The 26,629-nt window shown below is 34.2% G+C and overlaps 2 protein-coding genes across 4 annotated transcripts; one reads left to right on the top strand and one right to left on the bottom strand.

The window, feature by feature from the left end:
- Positions 1 to 2,634: 2,634 nt before the first annotated feature.
- Positions 2,635 to 7,700, top strand: LOC141671192 (uncharacterized). 3 transcript variants are annotated; one of them, XM_074477356.1, is made up of 5 exons: positions 2,637 to 2,804; positions 2,908 to 2,986; positions 3,129 to 3,538; positions 4,049 to 4,174; positions 4,697 to 6,749. In XM_074477356.1, the coding sequence occupies exons 3-5, from the start codon at positions 3,176 to 3,178 to the stop codon at positions 6,161 to 6,163; spliced, it is 1,956 nt and encodes a 651-aa protein (XP_074333457.1). In that variant the 5' UTR covers positions 2,637 to 2,804; positions 2,908 to 2,986; positions 3,129 to 3,175; the 3' UTR covers positions 6,164 to 6,749. The 3 variants fall into 3 exon arrangements, 2 of the variants coding, with proteins under 2 accessions (XP_074333458.1, XP_074333457.1); XR_012554997.1 differs by adding an exon at positions 7,259 to 7,700 and having other exon boundaries at positions 2,637 to 3,538; positions 4,697 to 6,279; XM_074477357.1 differs by lacking the exon at positions 4,049 to 4,174 and having other exon boundaries at positions 2,635 to 3,538.
- Positions 7,701 to 7,896: 196 nt separating this feature from the next.
- Positions 7,897 to 15,089, bottom strand: LOC141671193 (nucleobase-ascorbate transporter 1). The gene is made up of 14 exons (XM_074477358.1): positions 14,843 to 15,089; positions 13,256 to 13,353; positions 12,717 to 12,893; positions 12,317 to 12,417; positions 12,164 to 12,239; positions 11,611 to 11,670; positions 11,337 to 11,524; positions 11,157 to 11,253; positions 10,749 to 10,835; positions 9,949 to 10,007; positions 9,746 to 9,837; positions 9,504 to 9,581; positions 9,269 to 9,426; positions 7,897 to 8,429 (listed from the first exon to the last, which is right to left on the bottom strand). The coding sequence occupies exons 1-14, from the start codon at positions 14,916 to 14,918 to the stop codon at positions 8,217 to 8,219; spliced, it is 1,560 nt and encodes a 519-aa protein (XP_074333459.1). The 5' UTR covers positions 14,919 to 15,089; the 3' UTR covers positions 7,897 to 8,216.
- Positions 15,090 to 26,629: the final 11,540 nt, after the last annotated feature.

Raw genomic sequence — 26,629 nt, 5'->3', positions numbered from 1 at the left:
TTCAGATGTCCCTTTTCCAATAGAAATATAAGTTAGCTCTTGAAAAATTTAATAAAACTCAAGCAGTTAGTAGGAAAACAAATTAAAATACGAAGTAAAACGTAAAATACTTACTGCAAGATTTTCTATTATAGTAATTTTGTTTCACCTTCCGGTTTGAGCATTGTAATATTTCAGTGCCCTGCTTTAAAGAATGACAGTGTCATTGATCCTTTTTTCGAAGTGAAAATTAATTAAAATATCACTCTCATACTACTTTTTTCAACTCGTCAAAATGCGTTGGATGAGACAAAGTCTTGATAATGTAAACATCATCATCCCATATTATAACCAAAATACAATGGTAATTGTGTTAATTATAACTTAATTAATATTTACCTAAAAATATTAATTAGTGTAACAGAATCTTAATTACAACCACTTACTTATGATGATGTGACATGAAGTATATGAAATAATGATTACCTCTCTCAATCGACTAACAACAACACGTTAAAATCATCATGATGTGACATACATAGAGTAATTGTCGAAGGAGGATGTGGAAATCATGTGACTTCAGCTCCTACATATTCAAATCGTTCATGCAAACACATATTTTTAATGTTCGATGCATATGCGTAGGAAAGTTTTATAAACATTAACAATGACAATTTCTTCTGTCATACCTTTGATAAAGTAGACGGGAAAAGGGGCAAAGAGGTTTCTTTTTCTCCTACTCTTATAGAGTCAAATTAGATCTAACACACAATTCAATCATATCAAGACGAGATGGTTCACTATCTTTTGAGTTATACCGCATATTTATTAATGTTATAATCAAATTATCATCCATGTTTTTCTTGATGTACATATTTAGTAATGTTACAATATCGATTTATTCAGTTAATTACTCAAGATTTAATTGTTTAATGTATTGAAAGACACGCAGATAAGGAAAGAGAATAAAAAATAAAGAATGCTTAAAAATATTGGAAATTATAAGAAAAAATAATGAAATAGTTCGAAGAAAAGTCTCAAAATTTGAGCGCACAAGGATTGAGTAGAGTTTCATAAGATATCCAAAGATTTGTGATTAAAACTAGAACGAGAACTTAAACTTTTAAGATGTAACATTTGAAGACTATCCAGATTTTATGATGAAAATGAGTTAAAGTTCCTTTAATATCATTTCTGAAGAATTGAAAGTAAGGCATGAGTATAAATATTCTGAAAAGTGATGATAATTAGACAATACCCACAAAACTCTACGATTACATTCATGATCCACGATAAAGTTAAAAATTATTGTGCAAACTATCAATAACTCTCATTTCAGATTCCAAATTACAAATTTCTTTAACAACATTGTTCATACATAATTTAATTTAACAAGCAAAATTTAAGTTAGTGGTCGCACGGGTTTTAATACTAGTTTTAATATTAAATAGTAGTTCTTCTGTTAATTTGGTGGTGCATAAATGTGACCCTTAATCACAATTATTAATTCAGATACTTATACTTACGTTTTCCTTAAGGGAGAATCATCTTATACGGAGAATCGTGAAAAAACTTTGTTTATATTATAAAATCTCATCACAAATTTTAAAATTTTATTTCAAAAAATATAAAGTTTGATGCTAATTTAGAATAACAATTATATTTGAATATAATAAAAAGTTTAACAAATAAAATTTGAAAAAAATTGATTTTAAATTTGTTCTACACTAAAGTAATTTGGAATACATAACCCCTTTAAACTTTATCAATAAATTTTAATGATATTTTAAATAAAAAAAATTGTGTAACTTTGTTTTCTAACTTGATAATTACAATTTGTAACTATATATGATAAAAAAATGTAATAAAATAGATAATTTATATTTTTAAAATAATATTTCTCTACTAACCATACTCTAAATTTATAATTACATGATTGATTGTAACGTAATTACATGATCCAAACACCAAATTAATATTTATATCCTGACTTTGTTGGAAAGGAGGTATAAACACTCCAATTGGAAAGGAGGTATAAAAACACTCCAACTGCTTCATGCAGAATGTCCTGTCAATCCGGTTGTTCTAAGTCAAGGACCACAGTCCAATCAATAAATCCAGAAACAAATAAAACCTAATCTCTTGTCCATTCACATGCATATAATACTTTCCATACCATTACATTACAAATACAATACCCTACGTGGTCCACCTACAATATTTTTCTGAGGGGGAAAAACATCTATCATGTCTTAAAAAATCCAAATTTTAAAAATTTGGACAGATAGTGAACTAAAATTTGGAAAAATAAAATGGAGTACATCAATATATATTATTCCCTCTGTCTCTCCAATTATTTACGCTTGTGCTTCTAATTTTTACATTTCAAAAATAGCAAAGTTTTTGTAATATAAAAGATAAGCATATTCACAGCTTATCTTCACTATACCCACTTTATATATAAAATATTAATTGGACCCACTATTTTACTCATTTTTTTAATTTACTTCCACTAATTATTTTTTTTTTGATTTTCATACTCAACCCAAATATAAACAAACCTAACGAGGGAGTATAAATTTGTGTGACGGATCATTTAAAAAAATAGAGAGAAACAAAATGTTGTGAAAAGAAACAAAAGGGACAGAGTCGAGTGACATGCATGATGGGGATCAGACCTTGAAGGGTAACATGGAAAGCCAATGGACCACAATATCACTCTTAACTTCTCTTTCTGACACATGTTTTGTTCGTCCACGCAATGCAAATCTAGCCCTGGACCTGGATTCATCAATGCCTGCTACTCCTCCCGGGACAAAAAACTGGTGCTCATTTTTAATTTTGATGTTTTGGATTTGTTTGCTTCTTGTCACTTGTCCCTCATATCACTTCTCTTATTAATTGCGTTCAACAATTGTTTAAGTTCAGGAATTATAGAGGAACTCACTTGTTTTAATAGACAGTGTGTTGCAGCCTCAATGATTAAAAGCTTCTGAGCATGCTGCATGTATCTTTTATTAGTCTTCTCAAAATATACTGCAGTTAGTAGTATATTACTAGCCGGTAGCCACTCCAGACCTACTAGCCTACTACTGACTGTTATTCTTTTCAGGCATTAGCTTTATTTGTCGACACTTAACACCATGCAGATGAAGTGTCTACACAAGCACTACAGTTTAAAGCTTTGAAATTCTTGATGGAGAATAGACAAGAAAAAAAGATAAAGGTCAAAAAGCAAGAGGAATTTATGGAAATAAAGTTGAAACACAAGGTTTTTGTTGGAGGGAAAAGGGAAAGTTCTACTCCAACTACAAGTTGGAAAATTGGGCTAGCTCAATCTGATGGTTCTTTAGCCCATGTTCAAAATTCTAATATTCCCATTGTTAACACTCTTTCAGCCAGAAAACTTGGTGCCAATCTCAAGAAAACTAACAGCCACATTAAGGACATTAACATGAACAAGGGTGACTCTGGGATCAGTAGATACTATTATGAGAAAGAGAAGAGTGTTGAGCATCAAAGCCATATGGTCGAACCTCCTGATGAAGCCAAAGAACAGGTACATTTTGAAATATTCATGCTGCAATTTCCAGTCCTTTTTCTCTTTAAGTTTGGATTGTGCTTGTTAGATTTGTTGAGCGATAAGAAAACATTTACCAAACTGCTTAACAATTGGGTATATTGTGAGCATCTTACTCCCATCGACAAACCATCGGATTTTTTAGAAAATTAACTTCAAAATTAGTAAAGATGTTAAAAATCATAAAATTTTATGAACCATTGCAATTTGTAAAATCTATGAATATTTTTCGGAAATTTGTGAATAACAGCAGAAAAAATAATCAAAAAAGGAAAAATAATGTGTAAAAGGAATGATAATTTGTCTGGATTTGAACTATTACCATCATTGTTGTTGACTGATTTATCTAGACTTGCTGAGTGATGTGCAGCATCTGAATTTTGTACCTGATATCAAATTTTTACCATACTGTGAGGCAAACTGGAATCATCAAACTGAATGCTAACATATCTAAATTTGAGCTGACACATGCTTCAAATATTTTTGCAGCCCTCCAGTTCTAGTAGTTTAAGAGGACAAATAGCTGCTACACTATTTCAACACCATCAATTTGTCCGAATAAATGGCCATGGCCTGCAGCCTGTATCACTGGCAAGCCCTAATACCTCACTCGAGGTAAATCACTCTGTATTCTCATGAATCTTTAGAGTATCTAGATACCGTGAGGAGCATGACTTGCACATATTATGTATAGGCCTAGTTTATAAAGGTCGGTTCCGCAAAAGATGTCCTCCATAATTTATGAAGATCGCACAGTTTATATAACACATTCTAATTCTTAAGAGTTGAGACTATTTGGAACTTGACTATTTACACTGCATATCTCAAATTTATGTACGTTATATCTCTTGAGTAGCAAAGGTTAGCCTTTGATGTCCAGAAAGATGATTTTTATTTATCAAATAAGAGTTGAAGAAATATTAAGTGTGGGACGATAATGATATATGTGTTGTGACCACAGTTAATACTACAAGATTGGAACAATCATTCAATAATTCATCTTCCCAGAATTTGTGTGCTTGAATCATCCTTCTCCGAGTTATTTCTTCTTTTGTTAATAAAAAACACTTGAGAGATTCCAATTCATGAACTTTAAGTCAATCCAGCAAAAGTAAAAGTATATTTTGCTTCTTGCAGGTTGCACCTTACTACTCTGCCGTCACCCCAGCAAGTCCTTTGGACTTTACTGATCAAGGAGAGCTAATTTACAATGCTAAGACATCTGCGGAACTACTTAAAGTACTTAACCAAATTTGGAGTTTGGAAGAGCAACATGCTGCTAATTTATCATTGATCAAGACACTGCAAAGGGAACTGGAACACTCCCAAGCACAAAATGACAAGTTGCTACAAGAAAAGGAAAGGGATAGACGAAAGATAAATAAAATGATGGAACAAAATGCTTCAGATATAGCAGTTAGGAGAGTAAAAGAACAGGACCGAACCAGAAATGCAGTTCTGTCTGTGAGTAATGAGCTAGGAAGTGAGAGAACGCTAAGAAAACATTCTGAAAGTCTTCACCGAAAAGCTCAAGAACTTGCAGAAGTGAAATCCTTCTTTTCTAATTCTCTGGAAGAAATAAAACGAGAGAGAAAGGCACGGATTCTATTGGAAAATTTGTGTGATGAATTTGCTATAGGGATTACAGAGTATGAGCAGAAGGCCAGGTCTTTAAAACACAGGCCTGATAAGGGTGTGTTTTGTAGGGAACGCCCTGAGCAGCTGATTCTCCACATTTCTGAATCATGGCTAGACGAGCGGATGCAAATGAAAGTAGCAGCGACTCCATGTGCTAAAAGCACAATTGTGGAGAAGTTGAGCATGGAAATAGAATCCTTTCTTCAGTCTAAGCAAGCTGTTCGTTTTAAGAATGTTAATGGATTAACCTTTAAAACGGCAAAGAGAAATAGCCTGCGCAGATTTTCTCTGGAATCCTTTCACTTGAATGATGCTGCAAGTGCTCCTCGAAATGGGGATTGTGAAGAAGATTCTATAGGTAGTGGTTTGAAGTCTTTAGATTTCGATGAGCATTTTAGTAGCACACGAACGAATGATGCCTCCAAGTTACTTAATGACTGTGGTAAAATGTTAACAAAGTCAAATCCTAGCTGCAACAAAATCCAGCCCGGAGGTGTTTTCAAGAGCAATAAATATCACTCTAGCTCACAAAACCAGTTCCATAAACATAGCTTCTCAACTATGTCATCAGATGAGAACAATGTTAGAGTTGAAAACTACAGGAAATCAGAAACTACTGAAACTTCACAAGAAGGTAAGCAAAAAAGAGCGGAATCTCATGATCTCTACCAAGACCATGTGCTCCACTCTTTAACTAGAAATTATTCGCTGTCAAGAAATGATGGAAAGCTTCTGAATGAGAAGCCATGTACAGATGATTCTTTAGATCATTCTGCATCCTCAAGTCATCACACAATAAAACAAGAGATACAGTTAAGAATCACAACATCAAAGCCTGAAGTTTCTGAATCATCGAGAACAGGGCTTCAAGGTATAAAGACAAACTCCTTAAAGGCCAGGCTACTCGAGGCAAAATTGGAGAGTCGGCATTCTTTAATGAAAAATCCCAAAGCTCCTAAATATTGAACATATATGCGGAGTGGTTTCCTGCAAATTATGACTGACGAAGTGTATGTGGTTTGTGAGTATGGCTATGTTTCCTGATTAATCATCCTGCTGCGTAGTTAACTTGATGCTAAGAAGTAAGTAAAATACTCCTTTATCCCTCTCTTTGTGGAATCATGATTTGTGAAACACTGAAACTAAAGGCGGATATAGCTACAAGATCAGCGATCAACTAGAACTGTGTTTCCTTGCATTTTTTTCAATAAGCATATCTAGTTTGGAAGTATAAAGATGAAAATCATGTTCATCTATTCATGTCAATATAGCTTACAAAACCAGTTCCTAGAACATGGGATAACGACTGACAGTCTGAACCTAAAGTTATGTTCTATATTCTCTGCAATTGAGGTTTTTGTATCTGTATGCAGAATGTAGCTAGTAGCACTAAGCACTAATTGTTGACTAACCAGCTTATCTAAAACCTTAAGGGGTTAGAGAATGATTTTTTTCAGGATCTTATATTATTCTAACACTCTAAAATCTCAAGATATTAGAGAATGTTATTTTCCAGGATTTTATATTATTTTAAGACAGTTTGTACGTGAAAGACAGGAGAGCTGCATGCGGTCCAAAAGCCAGAAATAGGTCTGTAAATTAGTTTTTTCTTGTCAATTGTAGCCCCTCATTCATGTTTTCGAGACTATAATTATTTATTTTCTACACAATATCCATTCATCGGATGCGCTTCCTACCATCATCCCGAATGGAACCATATGTACTAGTAATTAATGAGCTTAATAGTTTGTTTGAGAAAATGGGCGTGCATCATTTCGCCTTCCCAAAAATAGGATTTGTGAAAATGATACGAAGGTAGATCTGCTTCTTTTGTAAACACCTGATTATTTTGACAGGAATGAAGTTATAAATCGGAGGAATGAACTAAAGAAACTTATGAGGGCTTATTGTGAGCGAAACTAGTTTATATTTACTCGTTTTATTTTTTCATTTATGATGGACGTCATCTCGATGTGCATCGTGCTCTGGATGAGGTTTCCTCCCCCTTCTAGTTCTTGCATCTTTCCCACTACTCACAGCATCCATGTATTTCATTTTCAGTATGAAATGGTGACTGGATCAATGCTTTGTTGGAACAGTAGTAAGCTGTGAGATATTAGTTTGGTTTGCAATAGGAAGTTATTTACTATGGAAGTTGATGTTCCTATGAAAATTACAAGGTTTGGTTATGACATGGGTAGTATGTATGATCTATGGGAAGTGCAAGTTACCAAGTCGGAGGTTGGTGAGTAACTTCCTATATTTTATGGGAATTCAAACTTCCCAAAAGGGTTTAACTTCCTTTATTTTTGTTAACCAAACTAGTATGCCAAATGACAGTTCCTAGGTATTCCAAGTTCCCGAGTATTTGATTGTCAACCAAACCACCAAGACATTTGAACTCTATGAAACATCATTCAGCAGTTTGTATTTTGTCTTGTTTGTGAAGAATGTGTTGATACTGTATTTGGTAATGAAATTCAATAACAGTGCCTTTCATGGGTCTAAAGTAGTACTAGTATATAGGTCTATACCTTCTTTTCAATATACATCAAATATGCTTTCTAACTCAAGAGGCTAAAGAGGTCTCTTCTAGCTGAAGATATTCCACATCACAATTTCTCTTTTAACTGCCTCGTGTACAATATTCTCATTTAAAGTTGATTACACATTTCTTAATACCAACCACTATCTTCTCAAGATCTCAAATTTCTTCTTTTTATTTCTTGAAAATTCAGCACCTACAAGGCATTGATCATTGGCCCTAATATACTACCTGGGACCTACATAAATAATGGCCCACAAAAAATTGGATGATGCTCAATCAAGTCTATGATCACCATCTGCCTAGGTTTTCCTAGAAAGAACTATGATCAGCTTCTGCCTAGTTTTTTTTTCCTAACAAGACCTTGGGAATTCAGTTCCAAGGCATACACAAAAATATGATATGGACTTGATGGAACTAGGGTTGTAAGGAAAAACGAGTTAGCTTGATTTTAGTAGTAATGACCATCCTTTACTATGTAGGTGGGAAGAATCTGTTGAGATTGAAAGGCAAAGTGTAAAATTCCTCGTTTCTGTTGTCGCCTCTAAAGGTTCTGAATTTTGCCCACCAGGGCATTCCCCGGTCTTTCTTTGACTTTTCTACCTCCAGTGTGTTGTCAAGAAACACTGCAATAATAAGCGCCACTGTCGGTGGTGATGAGAATATTGTGTTCAAGAATGCATCGAACTGCAAAAAGAAAAATGTATAAGTTTAGAATAATCTATCTGCTAATAGGAAAGGAAGGAAAAAGAAAAAAGGGGGAATAAAAGACTTTAATCTGGTCTATGAGGTAATATCATGCATTGATGCTTTCCCCTTTTCATTTAATATAAAACAATCTTCCCAGCAACCCACACATGATATTCTTCCACATGTGTACTATATCAACAATTGCAATCATAGTGAATTGAGGTTTTAACATCTTTATCTGATGTCAGTTTTTCTGCACTTCACTACAATGATCCTTGTCTCTCTTTTTTTCTGAATAAGCTACAGTATATATACCTTTCCCCCATAAGGGCATTGATGCCTGAAGATAAAGTAGTAAAGTTGCTACAAAATCTGATAGGACAAGACGACGTGCCCCTTAGTTAGGTTTTAAACTATTAATATAGCAGCATACTTCACCATTAACCATGCAAAAACACATGTAGATAAGTAAAGGTCTAGCTGATGCTATAAATATACTAGATAAATGGATGGTTTTCAGAATTCATATTCCATGTAACTGAGATCAATACCCACCCCCCGTCCCATTCAATTATATATAGTTTTTTTCAATGCTCGGCACACATTTTAAGGTGAATATAAAGTATATTTCCATAAATAAATTTTTTATTAAATTATTTTTTTGTATTAAACTTTAAACATTAAATATTAATGTAGAAGAAAAAAGAAATTTTAATAGTATATGGAACTATGTTTTAAAGGAGCGTTAAAATGTGTGTCGAGTCCCTGACTCCCAATGAATACTTCCTAAAGGGACAGAGGGAGTAATATTTTAAGATTTATGAGATGATATTTACCCAGCCAGCATTAGTGCGAACAAGACCATGGCGACCAGTCCAGTACTCGTTGAAAAATTGAGGAATAGATATTCCGAGGAACAGAGACAACCCAGTTATAAACAGATTTCTCATAGAGTTCATGTTAGTGAACTGCAGAAATGATAGACCAACTGAACCTGCAGAAGAAAATGGAAGCTTGTAACATGTATCAAATCATTAACAGAGTTTTGTGGGTTGGTTATCAGTGTCATACCTACAAGACCAAAAAGAACACAATATAATGCGGCATATATAGGAAAAGGTATAGATGCAAAAACAGCTCCAAATTTTCCTGCAAATTGACACATCACCTCTTGGATTAAGGAAAACAATATTTGACAAGATCGTTATAATAAAAATATAAAAGATGGCGATGATAAATTAAAGAAGTTAGTAATGATTGTAGATCATTGGTAACATAACTTTCACCGTTTTCCCAAATCAAAAATTACGAACCTAAGATTGCGAAGAATATCATGAAGCCTGCAGAAATCTGAACAACTCTGCGACTTCCAACTCGAGTCAGCCCAAGGAGCCCAATGTTTTCCCTGAACAACATAAGCAAGTTGTCTGTCAAGTACTACATATTTGTTGGAGGAAACAGAACATATCTGCAAGCAGCACTAGTTAGATCACCCAAAGTAAAGAATAGTCCTTACACAGATACTGAAGAACCTATGCTGGTTCCATAAAGACCATCAAGTAAAACACCAATTCCCTGCCAAAATAATTAGGGAGAACCTGTTCAGCTTATCCCCGAGATACATAGAATATAATTAACAGCAAAACTTTATCCATACGTTGTCGTGATACTCCATCAGATAATCAAATCTAGTTTAACGAACTCATTAATATGTCAAATTGATGAAATGAGCTCTTAGATTGATCAGGGTTAGTTAAAGATTTTAGATATTATGCAAAGAATTAATGCTTCTACATCATGCAAACTTTTGCAATTTATAGTTGTTGACTTTGATCAAGAACTTCACTTCAAATTTGAAAACTGAATGCTCGGGAAAAAGAACAAAAATGCTTAGGATATTCAACTATTATGTTATAGCAGCAGAGTTTTTAATAAGTATATAAGATGTTTCAAAAATAAATCAAGAGCGCTTGCACACTTTTCTTTGTTACAAATTCAAACCAAGTTCGGTTCTCCATTCCTAGTTACAGGACTAAGAATAGTTGAGATGCTAAGTAATTTGTCCCCTCAGATTCCATCATCCAGAGTCATATATTAATAAAAAAATCTAACAGAATAATAAATAATAATGAGAGAAGAGTAGTAATATCAGTAATGGGGCTTCCCCTATTCAGAATGACACTAGTTAGAAGTAGCAGCAGGAGTTATATCTTAATGAGTAGTCTATTACAAACTATGACTACGGTCATATCAAATTGGAGCAAAACAACTTGATGAAGAGATAACAAGGGTGATAATCTTGTCAAAGTAGCTCACCTGCCAACCAATTCCCCGGCTCAATACATAGGCAGGAGGTGGGGTAGCAATTGCAAGCCGAGAGGCGGCCTTGTATGCACCAGTAGACTGCGATTGGTTAAAGGGTTAAAAAACATTCATTTCTAAAAAAAATTAATAACGTAGAGAACATTGAACACAGAAGAGCAGCTCCTAGATAGATATGTTGCATTGATGTGCGAAGTAATTCTACATCATTGAAGTAATAAGATAGACACATGATTCAAAATATAAACAATCATTAATACAAAGTGCCTAGATATTATCATATCATGTCTTTCGATTTTTTTAAAAGAACATGTATATCGAACAAGTCAGAGTATAGAACCCTGAAACAAAAAAATAAACATTGAAAATATTTGATGACATTTATTATAGACAACAGAATACCTCAATCATTGACACTAGAACAGCAGACATCATTGCAAATGAATGTCCAGCTGAAAAAGTAGGTGGACCCCACTGCAGAGGATAAGGAAACTTAAACCTGCATAAAAACAAAAATCTTATAGAACTAACACTATATAATTATCTACAGAAAGGAGGTGCAAACGAAATCGAATTACAAACCAAGGGGCAGTAGAGATGAGATTCGCTTTATCTGTCCGGCAGCTGAATTGAGTTCTAATGGGTCTGTCCCGGTAGGCGCCGCTAGCTGTTAAAATTATTGAATAGATCCAAATGATTGCGACACAGACTAATACAGGAAAACGTTCGAAAACTGGCATCTCTCTCACGGGTCTCCAATATTTAAGATACTGCAAATAGGAAGTCTTAGTTGCTTGATACTGAGACATATAATCTTGGTAGGTGTTTAGCACTAGCAACATGTACAACCACTTACCTGTGATACTCCAATGACCAACAACAGCATTGGTATCCCAATTTCCACACATCTCCCTAACTGAAGCAGAAAACACACGACATAATCTTTTGCAGTTGTTACGAATAATGATATCAAGAAAAAAACCAAAACATCTGACATAGAGGGACCTATGAAAGATGGTGAAAAAATTCATGATGAGACATAGTAGTCCAAAGCCTATAAAATTTGATTAATATTTCTGAAAGTTCCCATAATTCTCGCACATGTAATATTACATTGATTGAAAGCAAACTAAATATTATTTAAAAACTTCATTCATAGAGAGCACCCTAATCAAATTTTTAGATTGCATTCATGATGAAGTCTAAAATTACTGTGCTTTTTAGGATGCTATAAACTTTAGAAAGTATATGATGTTGCAGATGGTATAATTCAGTCAGTAATGACATTAGATGGAGCTATCCTGATCATATCACAGGCTTCAATAAAGAAATGTCTTTAAACATTATATCTGGGATATTATTAGGATAAGCACTATATTTACAATTTAAAAGCAAAAGATGAAACCTACCTCAGGAAATCCTCTTTGAAATAATCCCAAACCAACCAAGCCCACTACAGGCGCCATGCCAAGAGGACTGAAAAACCTGTAAATTAAACCAATACTATTTAATCTATTCCTATGCAGTATTAATATTTCAATCACTTATATAACATAAAATACCTTGAGAAGAGACCCCACACTTGGCTGTATCCCAGGATTATTTGAATACTTGATGCTACAATCAGAGCTCCTTGGATTGCTCGCATTGTTTCAATAAACCTCTGCAAGATGATGAGAGATGGAGAATAATGTAATAACCTAGCATTCATGATAAGCTCTGAGTAACAAGATAAAAGACATTAAGTACCCTGGTCAGGATTTGATTTTGCTGCAGAGCAATTACTCGTGTGCTTCCGTTTTGCAATTTTAAAAGGTGTTGTTTATTTTTCATCAAGATATTGTACTAGGAAAATTCACTATAAATCAAAAACACTCTAGACAATTATTCTTTAGTATCATATGACTCCCAAACATCCAAGCACTACCAAAGAAATGAGATTGCGGGAGAGTGGAATCTTACATCATGATCGTTGGCGATTCTGTGTAGAGAAGAATCATAAATGATATTTAATACGGGAATGACATACGCGAATGATCCTCCAACTACAGCTGGTAATCTTGTTCCAAATAGTGCTTGAAGAAGTGTGTTAACACCAGCGACAAACAACAAAGTTTGTATTACCCGTGCTTTCTCCCCCTGTTGTTTGAGGAAGTGAATAACATAACTTTTAAGTTGGCAGTGAGATGTATGTCATAAATACATTTTTGCTCGAGGATAAAGTACTGAAAAGTTTGCCTAGGTACGAAGTAGCCTCTCTAGACGAATAATTTAAAAGCTTGTTCATCCACTTGGGATTGTCTTATATCAGACTTCATATCAATTAGCTAGAAGAGTTTAGTGGAAACACCACAAAGCTGCAACTTAACTAAAGATATATATAACATGGATGTAAGACTATTAAAATTCTTATAATCAAAATAAACTTTTGTCTGCTCTACTGCTGACATTGGATGTGAAATATGAATGATGTACAATAAAACAACATCAAGGAGACTTACATCAGTGCCACCCATCAGCGGGACAAGAATAGTGGGGATCATAACACTTGTGCCCAGCACCAGTATGTAGTTTTGAAAAGCTAACAAGATGGTTTCAGCTGCATTACAACAAATCAATTTCAAATAAAAAGCAATAAAGTTAATCAATGCAGAGCCGAAAAGAAATCCTGATTAGCTGAAGTAACATTCACTTGTTAAGAGAATCTAATTGAATTCTAGAGTTCAAGAATGAGGAGTTAAGAGGAAGAGTTGTATAAGGAATTCGAATGCATTTAAGTTTAATAATTTACTGGAATTATCGCTTCATAGATAGGTCGTAACCCTGTCAGCCCATTCTCAATGCAGACCCTAGCCCAGTTTCGTACAAATTTATTATTCACTGACATACAGGACAGTACTGAATTGACGTCATATATCCGAAGTGAACTACCAAGTCATGTAAAAACTAGCAAAATGGTTAATTGGTATTTGGGGAGGGGGTGGGATATCCCAATTTATTAATGTGGAAGATTATCATTTGCCTGCAAATATATTATTTCATTGTTCACAATAGTCTTCTTGAAGCCTAATAAAGATCTGACATTCCCTAATATTATATGACTACATATATCAGTGGAGGACAAGCACATGTGCAAGAAGTGTGCCTAGATTATAAAATAAAACATGTAAATCTTGACATAAGACCAACATCCAAATGGTTTCCCCAAAATTCCGGTCATATCAGTGGCATTACCGCCAGACATGCCCTGTGCTCAGAAATGAAAGAATAAATTCAATTTCCAGACTAATAGAGTATATATTCAAAGAGCCTTCTTTACCTACCTTTGCCAGCAATGAAGTTTAAGATTGCCACTACTGAAGTTTAAGACCCACTACATTAGTGGCAAAACTATCATAAAAATCCTTAAAAAGTAACATTTTGTAAACACTATAACACCACTACACTAAGAGCAAACACATTTTCGACTTTTCGTATTTGTAAATACATCATCCTTGTGAACAAATTCCACTCCCCAGTTATCTATCAAAACATTCCGAAACCTTGAAATTTCACTAATAACCTGGTGACAGAGCTCATGCCCCTTCCCTCCCTACGACAACCTATTCGAATTCTCACACCCCAATTCTTGTTCTCAAAAAACCAACATAGATGAAAATTAATTAATATACCCACAAAATGAAGAGCTACCACAGTACTACAAAGTACAAACACAAAATCAATAACACTAAAACTTAAAAAGCTTCCATCTTTTCTACTTCCAATACTAAATTAGGTAAATAAATCACAGCATTGTCTTCTTCATCCAAAAAAGCTCACCAAGAAACATACTTACATTCCAAAAATGTCACAATAATTAATAAAGACAAAATCTTTAATAACAACAAAGATTAGATTTTTATGTCCCACCCTCCATTAAATTTGCAATGAGGTCACATAATCTAATACCCAATCATCTTTAATTATTCAAACAAACAAAAATCTGTATTCATGCCCACAATAAATAAAAACAAATACACACATATATACAAAAAAGATAAAATCTTTGATGAAAATAGAAGAAATAAATAAAAGGGTGCAATACATACGCCATGGAGGGTTGGAATCAATACAGTACTCAAGGTCTTGGAGCTGTTCCATGGGAAGGTGTGTAATGTCTGCCATTGAGTGAGAAGCTTCAGGAGCTTTCACACAGAATAAATGTATGTAATGTTTTATACTTATATATTATTATAGGGAGAGAATATTAGAATGGAAGTGAACAAAGTTAAGTGCTGGTTGAAAAAAAGTTGAAAAAGAAGTTTCAGTGAGAGAGAGAGAGAGAGAGAGAGAGAGAGGGGGGGAGATGTATTGTGTGTTCTGCTTTTTTAGTTAGCTTGTATGTAGCTAACTGCGGTGTTTTGTTTTTTCAAATTTAAAATTGCTACTCTTGTGTTTCGTACTTCAATTTACATATTTACCCCTGAGAAATGTTTTCCCCTACCCTGGCCCACAAAGCTCTCCTTTTTCTCACCAAAAGTATTTTTGTTACCCGGCCACCTCCTAATAAATTTGATAAAACTATAAATTTTATTTATTTATTCATTTTTATTAAATTTTAAAACTGTTAGACTATTTTGTTTTGTTTGATGATAGTTTGGGTTCATCTGCTTTCAGTTACAAAATCTACCTAAAATCTTATCAAAGTTCTTTCTCATAAATATGGGAATCTATCCTTTTTGTGAAATAAATAGTTCAAAGTAATGTTCTTAAAAATCTATTAGTGCTTAGGCATTAAAATTATGTTTAAGCAATTAAATGGGTGGTTTGTAATGAAAAGAAATAGTATTAGTTACTATTTTTTTATCATTATCAACCGGCCATTTAATAAACATAAATGAATGCATTTATACATTTTTTATAAAATTTAATATATATATATATATATATATATATATATACACACATACATACAAGTGAACATATAAATAATCACATTTTGTTATCAACCACTATAAATTAAAAAATTCAATTTCGTGTTTTAGTTTTATTCTCCGTAAAAATTTGACTTTCAAAATTTATCCTTAGTGATACTATTTATTTAGTTTTTGGGCGTGTTTGTGTACGGACTTATAAGTTATTTATAGCTTTATAAGCTCGTAAATAAATATCTCGGATTGTTTGTTGACATAATTTATAAGTTAATTTACAATTTATAAACAGATAAGTTGAATGTAGTAACAACGTAATTTTTCTCAATTTATTTTAATTTTTCACCTTTTTATTAATTTTAGTTTTTAAATATATGTTTTTAAATGTTAAGTTAATTTAAAAGTCATGAATTAAGATAATAATATTTAAAAATTATTTATTTTAGTTCATTTAAGTTAAAAAAATTATGACTTGTAATTGAATTAACCAAACACTTATATGATTTATAAGTATTCATCTAATCACTTTTAAGTCACTTATTAGTTTTAAGTTATAAGTTAATTATTTTAATATTTTTCAAACGGACATTTTATTTACTAACTCTTGTGTAATTGCCAATTAAATTCGTTAATATTGGACACGATTAGATAATTCTATATATTTCAAAATCAAGGATAAAATTTTTATCTCTGGTCGAAAATTTGTTAGAAATAAAAACTCATTTGTAATATATACAAGTCTAATTATTCAAAAAATAATTAATATCTGAGTAATTCTCAACTTTTACAAAATACGTTTAATAAGCACTTTTCATAAAAATTTAAACATTTTTATTGGAACAACACCTAGATATCGATCAATTCTAATTCTGATTTCAAAGTAAATGTATTTCGATAGTAAAGTATGTACATTAAAAATTTAATATAGATACACCAAGAGAATAAGAGAAAGAGAGAAGAAGAGAGAATATATTATTTCAAGTGTGTTTACAAACTCCATTTAGATGACTATTTATAGGTGTAGGATATATAAGATACATGAACTTGATACATGAACATGATACATGAACTTGATACATGAACTTGAGAAGTCAATAGACACATATTTATGAAAGATCAAAAGATTAAATCTAGAAAGTTCTAGGGACATCCATTCACAACACTCCCCCTTGGATGTCCATTTTTCGATAATCATTCCTCGTTAAAACATTTCTAGGAAAAAACACATTGGGAAAAAATCCTAGTAAAGGAAAAAGAGTACATCGATTATGAAAATTTTGTTCAAGTCCTTAAGTCGACGCATGCCAATCTTATGTACCAACTTCTCAAAAATTAATGAAGGTAGTGACTTCGTGAATAGATCTGCAAGGTTGTCACTTGAGCGAATCTGTTGGACTTTATTTCTCCATTTACTTGAAGATCATGTGTGAAGAAAAACTTGGGGGATATATGTTTAGTATTATCGCCTTTGATATATCCTTTCTTTGACTGCTCGATGCATGCTGTATTGTCTTCGAATATTATTGTCGAAACTTTCCTGTCATGATGCATGCCACATGACTCCCTAATATGCTGACATATTGATCTCAACCAAACACATTCTCGACTAGTTTCATGGATTGCAAGAATTTCTGCATGATTAGAAGAGGTAGCAGCCAAAGATTGTTTCACTAATCGCCATGAGATGGTCGTATCTCCATAAGTGAACAAATAACCTGTTTGTGATCGAGCTTTATCGGGATCAGATAAATATCCTGCATCTGCATAACCAGTTAGCACTGCTTTGGATTTATTAGAATAAAATAATCCCATATCAGTTGTGCCTCGAAGGTATCGAAAAATATGTTTAACTCCATACCAATGCCTCCGAGTTGGAGCGCAACTATGTCTTGCTAATAGATTTACAGATAATGCAATTCCTGGTCGCGTATTATTAGCAAGATACATAAGTGCACCGATAGCACTAAGGTAAGGTACTTCAGGACTGAGTGCCTCTTCATTTTTCTCCTTTGGCCGGAACACATCCTTTTTCTTATCAAGTGATCGAACAGCCGTGGGGGAACTGAATGGATGTGATTTATCCATGTAAAATCGTTTAAGTAATTTTTCAGTATATGTTGATTGGTGAACAAAAATTCCATCTCTCAAATGTTCAATTTGAAGTCCAAGACAAAATTTTGTTTTCCCAAGATATTTTATTTCAAATTCTGCCTTAATATAATTAACTATTTTCTGGAGCTCTTCAGGAGCTTTCAATTATATTTAAATCATCAAGATACATAGCAACTATAGCGAATGAAGAGTCAGTCTTCTTTATAAATACACATGGACAAATGGGATTATTTATATATCGTTCCCTTAACAAGTACTCGCTTAACCTTTGGTACCACATTCGACCAGACTGTTTTAATCCATATATTGACCTTTGCAACTTGATCGAGTAAAGGTCGCGAGAATGTGGTCTAGATGCTTCTGGTATTCGGAATCCTTCAGGGATCCTCATATATACATCTTTATCAAGAGAACCATACAAATATGTTGTCACAACATCCAGCATACGCATTTCTAATTTTTCAATCACTGAAAGGCTGATAAGATAACGAAAGGTCGTTCCATCCATTATAGGAGAATATGTTTCCTCATAATCAATGCCTGGTTTTTGCGAAAAACCTTGAGCAACTAGACGTGCTTTGTATCTTACAATTTCATTTTTATCATTTCTCTTTCGCACAAATACCCATTTGAAACCAACAAGTTTTGTCCCTTCAGGAGTTCGGACTACAGGTCCAAACACTTTATGTTTATTAAGTGAGCTCAATTCATTTTTGTTAGGAATATGTGTATTAGTTTGATGATAAGTTAAGCAAAACACTTAAGTAGAAATCTAGTGTTTGTAGCCTCAACGGATAAGACCATCTTGGCTATCCGTTGAAGGAGTAGCTTTACTTAGCAATAAGTTTAGTATTGTAGCACATTTCACTCTCTGGTTTCAAGCTGTAATTCTTAGATGTTGTTAGGAAATAATCAGTCATGTTGACTACTAATGGATGTACAAATAGGAGGGCTAATTGTAAATATTTCATGCCTTGTAATTTTGTATAAGTGAAGAAGTGTCAACGGATATTGAAGACCTTCAACGGATAAGAAACAAAACTTCAACGGATGTCTCTAATGCTTCAACGGATAATATCCATCAACGGATAAGTGCTTCAACGGATAAAGACTTCAACTGATAATGCATCAATGGATAAAGCTTCAACGGATAAAGCCTCAACGGATAAGGCATCAACGGATGAAAGCTTCAACGGATGCTTAGTTCATTAGCAGTTGATAGTGACAATTCACAAGCTGACAGAGGCACATGGGTTGACAGAGACATACTGGAATGTGGAAGCCTCTAGGAGGAATCAAGAAAATGCAGCATTTCCATTCTGATGCAAACAAGGAAGTATTCAAAGATTTACAGATTATCCTAGATTGCATTGGATAGAGAAATGAAGAAGAAACATGTGAAGAATCTTTTCAATTGTATTTTACAGTTTGTCTTCACTTGTAAACTTGGTGATATATAAATCAAGTAGCAGCTAGTAATTAGATATGAATTTTCCTGAGCTGTTTAGAAATATCAAAAGAGAAAATCATCTAGTTTGTACTAGGAAGCAGCTGTGATTTAATTCTTTGAATCACAGATTTTCTGAAATAACACATCTCTGGTGGAACAACAAATCCACCAGAAAAGTTTTTAAGTTCTTTGTGCTCATTACATTTGTGTTTGAATATATATCTGTCTGCATCAGCTTCAAGCAATTCACACATATTTGATCACTCAAACACTTAGCCTTAGAAACTGCTCAAAACTTGAAAAAGTTTTGAAATTTACATTCAAACCCCCTTCTGTAAATCTCATTGTTAGTCCACTGGGAATAACAATTGGTATCAGAGCAAGCTCTTAACATACAAAGAGTTTAAAGATCTATTATGCTAACATCATAAGTGCACAGAAGAATCCTCCTGCTACCAGCATGAGTAGGAAGGATATTGGTGTAAAGATCCCAGTCCTGGAAAAAGATAATTATCATCACTGGAAAGTGAAGATGCATTTACATCTTCTTTCTCAAGATGAAAGCTACATCAACTATATTGAAAATGGTCCTCACATCCCTCACAAAGTAGCCACAGCTGCTACTGCAACAGTTGCTGTTGGACAGTCCATTCCCAAGCCAAAAGCAGAATGGACTATTGAAGACATGGAAGAAATCCGCAAGGATAAGAGAGCCATGAACATTTTGTTTAATGGCTTAGATCAAGATATGTTTGACAATGTCATCAATAGCCAAACTGAAAAGGAAGTTTGGGATACTGTATAAATCATCTGTGAAGGTACTGAGCAGGTCAGAGAGAACAAGATGCAGCTTCTTATTCAACAGTATGAATATTTTCACTTTGAAGAAGGTGAATCATTAAATGATACCTTCAACAGGTTTCAGAAACTGTTGAATGGATTGAAGCTGTATGGTAGAGTGTACCAAGTCAAGGATTCCAACTTAAAATTTCTTAGGTCTCTGCCAAAGGAATGGAAGCCCATGACTGTATCTTTGAGAAATTCTCAAGATTATAAGAACTTCACACTTGAAAGATTATATGGAATTCTGAAGACTTATGAACTTGAAATGGAGCAGGATGAGCTTTTGGAAAAGGGAAAGAGAAAAGGAGGAACAGTTGCTCTTGTAGCTGACAGTGAGAAGATGGAAGCCAGGAATGAGGAGAAGACAATGCCAAGTCTCAAAATTGGCACAAGCAAATCAGAATCAAGCAAGGATAAAGAGCAAGTTGCTGAGGATGAAGACAATTCCAGTCAGGATGAATCTGATGATATTGAAGAACATTTGGCCTTTCTGTCCAGGAGGTTTGCAAAAATGAAGTTCAGGAAAAACACAAAGTTCACTAAGCCAAACAAAAACATGGTGGACAAATCAAAGTTCAAATGTTACAACTGTGGCATTAGTGGACACTTTGCAAGTGAGTGTAGGAAGCCAAATTCTGAGAAAAAGAAATTTGAGCAAGTTGATTACAAAAAGAAGTATTTTGATTTGCTCAAACAAAAGGAAAGAGCTTTTCTCACTCAAGATGATTGGGCAGCAGATGGGGTAAATGAAGATGATGATGTGGAATATGTCAACCTAGCCCTAATGGCTAATTCTTATGAAAATGAAACTAGTTCATCAAGCAACCAGGTAATTACTACTGATCTCTCTCAGCTTTCTAAACATGAATGCAATGAAGCCATAAATGATATGACCAATGAATTATATCATTTGCGTGTTTCCCTTAAATCACTAGCAAAAGAAAACACTATGATCAAGGAGAATAATGTGTTTTTAAGTGATAGGAATTCTGTGTTAGAGGATCAGGTAATTGAGCTTGAAAAGATAAAACTTAAATGCTTGACTGTTGAGAGTGAACTAGCAGAAGCTGTTAAGAAAGTAGAAATTCTTTCTACACAGTTAGAAAGTGAGCAAGAGGTAATCAAGGCCTGGAAAACATCTAGGGATGTTAGTGTTCAAATTGCAAAGGTTCAGGGAATTGAATCATTCTGTGAGGATGCCTGGAAGAAAAACAAAAAGGAGTTAGAATTAATTGATGGATTGTCAACGGATGTGGAATCAACGGATGATGAAAGTTATCCGTTGAAGGAAGAAAAGGAGCATCCGTTGAAGGCTCGTCAATTAAAACAGGCAAGTTCTTTTAAAAATAAAAATCTCAATAAAAAAATGATTCAACTCTCAAGAACTTTGTCAAAGAAGGAGCTAGCACATCCAGAGATGTCAGTAAGGTGAATATAGGACACATAACTTTAGATCAGCTAAAAGGTAGGCTTAAGTTGGTTGAGGACAAGAAGGAAACTAAAAGAAAATCTAAAAGAAATGGGAAGGTAGGGATTAATAAACATAACAATTACACACCTGATAGGTATGCTCCTAGAAAAAGCTGTGTGCATTGTAAAAGTGTTAATCACCTATCTGATAATTGCAAATCTGTTAAAAATGCTCCTATGCCTTCAAATCCCTCCATGCCTAACATGTCTATGTCACCTCTGCATGTTATGCCTGTTATGTCTCACCAGAATCCCCATGCACATTTTGCAAACATGCCATATATTAACAATCCTTATTTTACTGCATTTAGTATGCCTCAAATGCCATACAATATGTCTATGTGGAATAACATGTTAGCACAACCTATGCCTTATCAAATTCAATCAAATGTGTTAAATGATTCTGTGACTAACCCTACACTTCAACCAACCACATCTGAGACCAAGGTTGACCCAAAGTTACCTAAGTCAAAAGATGCAGGAGGAATGAAGTCTAGGAAAAAGACTAACAAGGCTGGACCCAAGAAAACTTGGGTACCAAAATCAACTTGATTGATTTTGTTGTGTGCAGGGACAAAGAAGGAATCTATGGTACTTAGACAGTGGTTGTTCAAGACACATGACAGGAGATTTCACCCTGCTCACAGAGTTTAAGGAGAGAGTTGGCCCTAGCATAACCTTTGGAGATGACAGCAAAGGATTCACTATGGGATATGGCTTGATTTCAAAAGAAAATGTCATCATTGATGAAGTTGCATTGGTTGATGGTCTCAAACACAATTTATTGAGCATCAGTCAACTATGTGACAGAGGGAATAATGTTTCCTTCAATTCTGAAGCTTGTATTATCACAAGTAAAAAGGACAATAAAGTGGTTCTAACTGGAGTTAGAAAAGGGAATGTGTACTTAGCTGATTTCAACTCTACAGATGCAGAATCCATTACTTGTCTTCTCAGCAAAGCAAGTCCAGTTGAAAGTTGGCTATGGCACAAGAAGCTGTCCCATTTAAATTTCAAGACAATGAATGATCTAGTCAAAAAGGACTTAGTTAGAGGAATGCCTCTAGTGGAATTCACAAGGGATGGACTGTGTGATGCTTGTCAGAAAGGAAAGCAAAAGAAAGTATCATTCAGTAAGAAGCTTGAATCTGCAATTGATGAACCACTACAACTTCTACACATGGATCTTTTTGGACCAGTCAATGTATTGTCAATTTCAAGGAAAAGATATTGCCTAGTGATTGTAGATGATTTCTCAAAGTTTTCATGGGTTTATTTTCTTGGATCAAAGGATGAAGTTAGTGAAATCATCATCAATCATATCAAGCAAGTCAACAATCATCCTGATTTCAAAGTAAGGAATGTTAGGAGTGACAATGGAACTGAGTTCAAGAATTCAACCATGAAGTTGTTCTGTGAAGAAAGTGGGATCATGCATGAGTTCTCAGCTCCAAGAACTCCACAACAAAATGGTGTGGTGGAAAGGAAGAACAGATCACTAATTGAAGCTGCAAGGACAATGCTTGAAGAGTCAAAACTCCCAACCTATTTTTGGGCTGAGGCTGTTAACTGTGCATGTTACACTCAGAATATTTCTCTAATCAATCAGGCAAAATGCATGACTCCCTATCAATTATTCAAGAGAAGAAAACCAACTTTAAACTTTCTACATGTCTTTGGTTGCAAATGCTACATCTTAAGGAATCAATCTGATCACAAAGGGAAGTTTGATGCAAAGGCTGATGAAGGAATATTTGTTGGTTATTCTGCTGGAAAATCATATAGGGTCTACAATCTAAGAACCAACATTGTCATGGAATCTGTACATGTTGTGTTTGATGATAAAAAGATTGATGGACTAACAGATGAGGGACATCATGAAGGACTCAAATTTGACAACATTGAGATATACAGTGATGATAGTGAAGATGAGAATGATGAAGAAGGCATCTCAAGAAGAATTCAGAATCTGCCTTTGGATAATGCACAAAATGCTGCATCCGTTGAAAATCATAATTCAGTTTCCGTTGAAAGAAGCAATGCAGCATCCGTTGAAAGACAAAGTGCATCATCCGTTAAAGTTCATAATGAAGCATCCGTTGATCACAGTCTGTCAACGGATAATCAATTCACTTCATCAGTTGATAGAGCTCCCAATTCCTTTCAAAGGATCAGCAACTCAGGGGGAGTTTCAACAAATCAACATTCTATCTCACATCATGACAATACTGAGGCAACCTCATCTAGGGCTAATCTACCACCTCAAAGGAAATGGACCAAGAATCACCCTTTTGAACTGATTATTGGTGATGCTATATCAAAAGTGCAAACTATAAGGGCTACTCAAGATGAATGTCTGTATAGTAGCTTTCTATCACAGGAGGAACCTAAGCGAGTGGAAGAAGCTCTATTGGATCCAGATTGGATTTTAGCAATGCAAGAGGAGCTAAACCAATTTGAGAGGAACAAAGTATGGAAGTTGGTACCCAAGCCAAAGAACAAGTGTTCTATTGACACAAAATGGGTATTCAGAAACAAGATGGATGAAAATGGCATTGTCATAAGGAATAAAGCCAGATTGGTTGCTAAAGGCTATTCTCAACAAGAGGGAATAGATTTTGATGAAACATTTGCTCCAGTTGCCAGACTTGAAGCCATCAGAATCTTTCTAGCCTATGCAGCTAATGCCAATTTCAAAGTCTATCAAATGGATGTCAAGAGTGCATTTCTAAATGAGGAATTGGAGGAAGAAGTTTATGTAAGCCAACCTCCAGGTTTTGAAGATCCAAATTTTCCAGACTATGTGTATTATCTGTTGAAAGCACTCTATGGACTAAAGCAAGCACCTAGAGCCTGGTATGAGACTTTGTCAAAGTTTCTTCTAGATAATCACTTCACAAGAGGTACTGTTGACAAAACTCTCTTCTTTAGAAATGTTAATGGCTCCAAGATACTTGTACAAATTTATGTAGATGATATTATATTTGGATCTACAGATGATAAGCTTTGTAAAAAGTTTGCTAAATTAATGCAAAGTAAATATGAAATGAGCATGATGGAAGAGCTAACTTACTTTCTTGGTTTACAAGTTAAACAAGTTAGTGGTGGAATTTTCATTAGTCAAACTAAATATATTTATGATCTTTTAAAGAAGTTTGACTTAATGGATTGTTCACCTGCAAAAACTCCCATGGCCACTGCCACTAAGCTTGAATTAAACAAGGCTGAAAAGTCTGTGGATATTACAAGTTATAGAGGCATGGTTGACTCACTTTTATATTTAACTGCTAGTAGACCTGATATAATGTTTTCTACATGTCCCTATGCTAGATTTCAAGCTGACCCTAAAGAATCTCACTTAGTGGCTATTAAAAGAATTTTCAGATATCTCAAGGGGACTCCAAATCTAGGAATTTGGTACCCTAGAGAGTCTGGTTTTGATCTAATTGGCTACTCAGATGCAGATTATGCAGGTTGCAAAATAGACAGGAAAAGCACAACAGGCACCTGTCAATTTCTAGGGAACAAGCTTGTATCATGGTTCAGAAAGAAGCAGAATTCTGTTTCTATATCAACAGCTGAAGCTGAGTACATTGCTGCTGGTAGTTGCTGTGCACAGATACTATGGATGAGGAATCAACTATTTGACTATGGTCTGACTGTTGACAAAATTCCAATATTCTGTGACAACACAAGTGTCATTGCCATTACTGAAAATCCAGTGCAGCACTCAAAAACCAAGCACATTGATATCAAGTACCACTTCATTAGGGAACATGTGATGAAAGGTACAGTGGAACTTCATTTTGTTCCAAGTGAAAAGCAGATTGCAGACATATTTACCAAGCCACTTGATGAATCAACATTCACAAGATTAGTAAGTGAGTTAGGTATGCTTAATTATTCATAATCTATGTCATCTATATAATCTATCTTGAAGCCTGAAATGAATTTGCTACAAGAACAAAGTTGGCTTTAGTTAAGACTTATCCTATCAACGGATATTCTCTATCCGTTGAAAGCCAAAATTGTTCTATCAACGGATGTTCATTATCCGTTGAAAGACAAATACATTTCTGGTAATTTTATCCTTCAACGGATAAAATGGTGTTGTTCATCAACGGATAACTATTTCCCTTATCCGTTGAAGTGTCACGTCAGTTACTATAAGTGAGTCACAGCCGTTGATTCTTTTACTCAACCGTTGATACAGATATACAGTGTTGTATGTATTTGTATTTAAGGTAGTTTTCAGAATTTCTACAGTTTTATTTATTCCTGAACGGCTGTAACTTACTTAAAAGTATCATTTAATCATTTTATTTACGTTTTAATTCAAGAAAGTATAAAAGCCCAATTGAACTCTTATTCTCACTTTACGCTTTCTTGCAATTCTTATTCTATTTCTCTCTAAATTCTCAAATTTTTCTCTGCAACCTCTACTCACAACAATGGCACCAGTAGTCAAAATTATGTCTCAAACAGGATTTGTTTATGAAAAGAATAATTTCATAGCCTTGGTTGAAAAGAATGAAGCCCATTCTGATTATCACAAGATGATGGACTTCATCAAAAACTGCAAACTAAGCTATGCAATGCTGGAAGCCCCAACCATCTACTGTGAGGTGATTGAGGAGATTTGGACAACTGCAGAGTTCAATTCCACAGATATGACTATTGCCTTCTCTCTCAAAGGTAAGGACTATTGCATTAATTGTGATGATATACAATCCTGCTTTAAGTTGCCTGAGAATAATGCCATGACACCACACACTGATAAAGATGTCTCTGCTATGCCAGATTCCATAGGCTATGTTTTTGATTCTGCTAGTTTAGGTAGTATTAGAAGGAAAGGCCTTAGGAAAGAATGGAGTTTTCTTGGAGATGCCTTTATTAAGGTTTTCTCTGGGAAGATTAGCAATTTTGATGCTATCACTTCATCTCTTGTTAATATGCTCTATATGCTAGTTTCTGATAGGTACTTTAATTTTAGCAACTGTGTTATGCTAGAATTAGGTTCCAGATTAGGTAACAAAGCTAATAGACCACATAACATCTACTATGCTAGATTCTTTATATTATTGGCTAAC

Source organism: Apium graveolens, chromosome 7, assembly GCF_009905375.1.
Source record: "Apium graveolens cultivar Ventura chromosome 7, ASM990537v1, whole genome shotgun sequence".
Lineage (NCBI taxonomy): Eukaryota > Viridiplantae > Streptophyta > Magnoliopsida > Apiales > Apiaceae > Apium > Apium graveolens.
Note: the sequence above shows the minus strand (reverse complement) of the source record. Positions and strands in the feature narration are given on the sequence as shown.

Excerpts from the sequence above, each read along its gene's own strand:
- LOC141671192 (XM_074477356.1), top strand. The coding sequence starts at position 3,176 with ATGGAGAATAGACAAGAAAAAAAGATAAAGGTCAAAAAGCAAGAGGAA. Across the intron at positions 3,539-4,048 it reads CTGATGAAGCCAAAGAACAG|CCCTCCAGTTCTAGTAGTTT; the intron begins GTACATTTTGAA and ends ATATTTTTGCAG. Across the intron at positions 4,175-4,696 it reads GCCCTAATACCTCACTCGAG|GTTGCACCTTACTACTCTGC; the intron begins GTAAATCACTCT and ends TGCTTCTTGCAG.
- LOC141671193 (XM_074477358.1), bottom strand. The coding sequence starts at position 14,918 with ATGGCAGACATTACACACCTTCCCATGGAACAGCTCCAAGACCTTGAG. Across the intron at positions 11,525-11,610 it reads TGGTCATTGGAGTATCACAG|TATCTTAAATATTGGAGACC; the intron begins GTAAGTGGTTGT and ends TCCTATTTGCAG. Across the intron at positions 10,008-10,748 it reads GCCGGGGAATTGGTTGGCAG|GGAATTGGTGTTTTACTTGA; the intron begins GTGAGCTACTTT and ends TTATTTTGGCAG.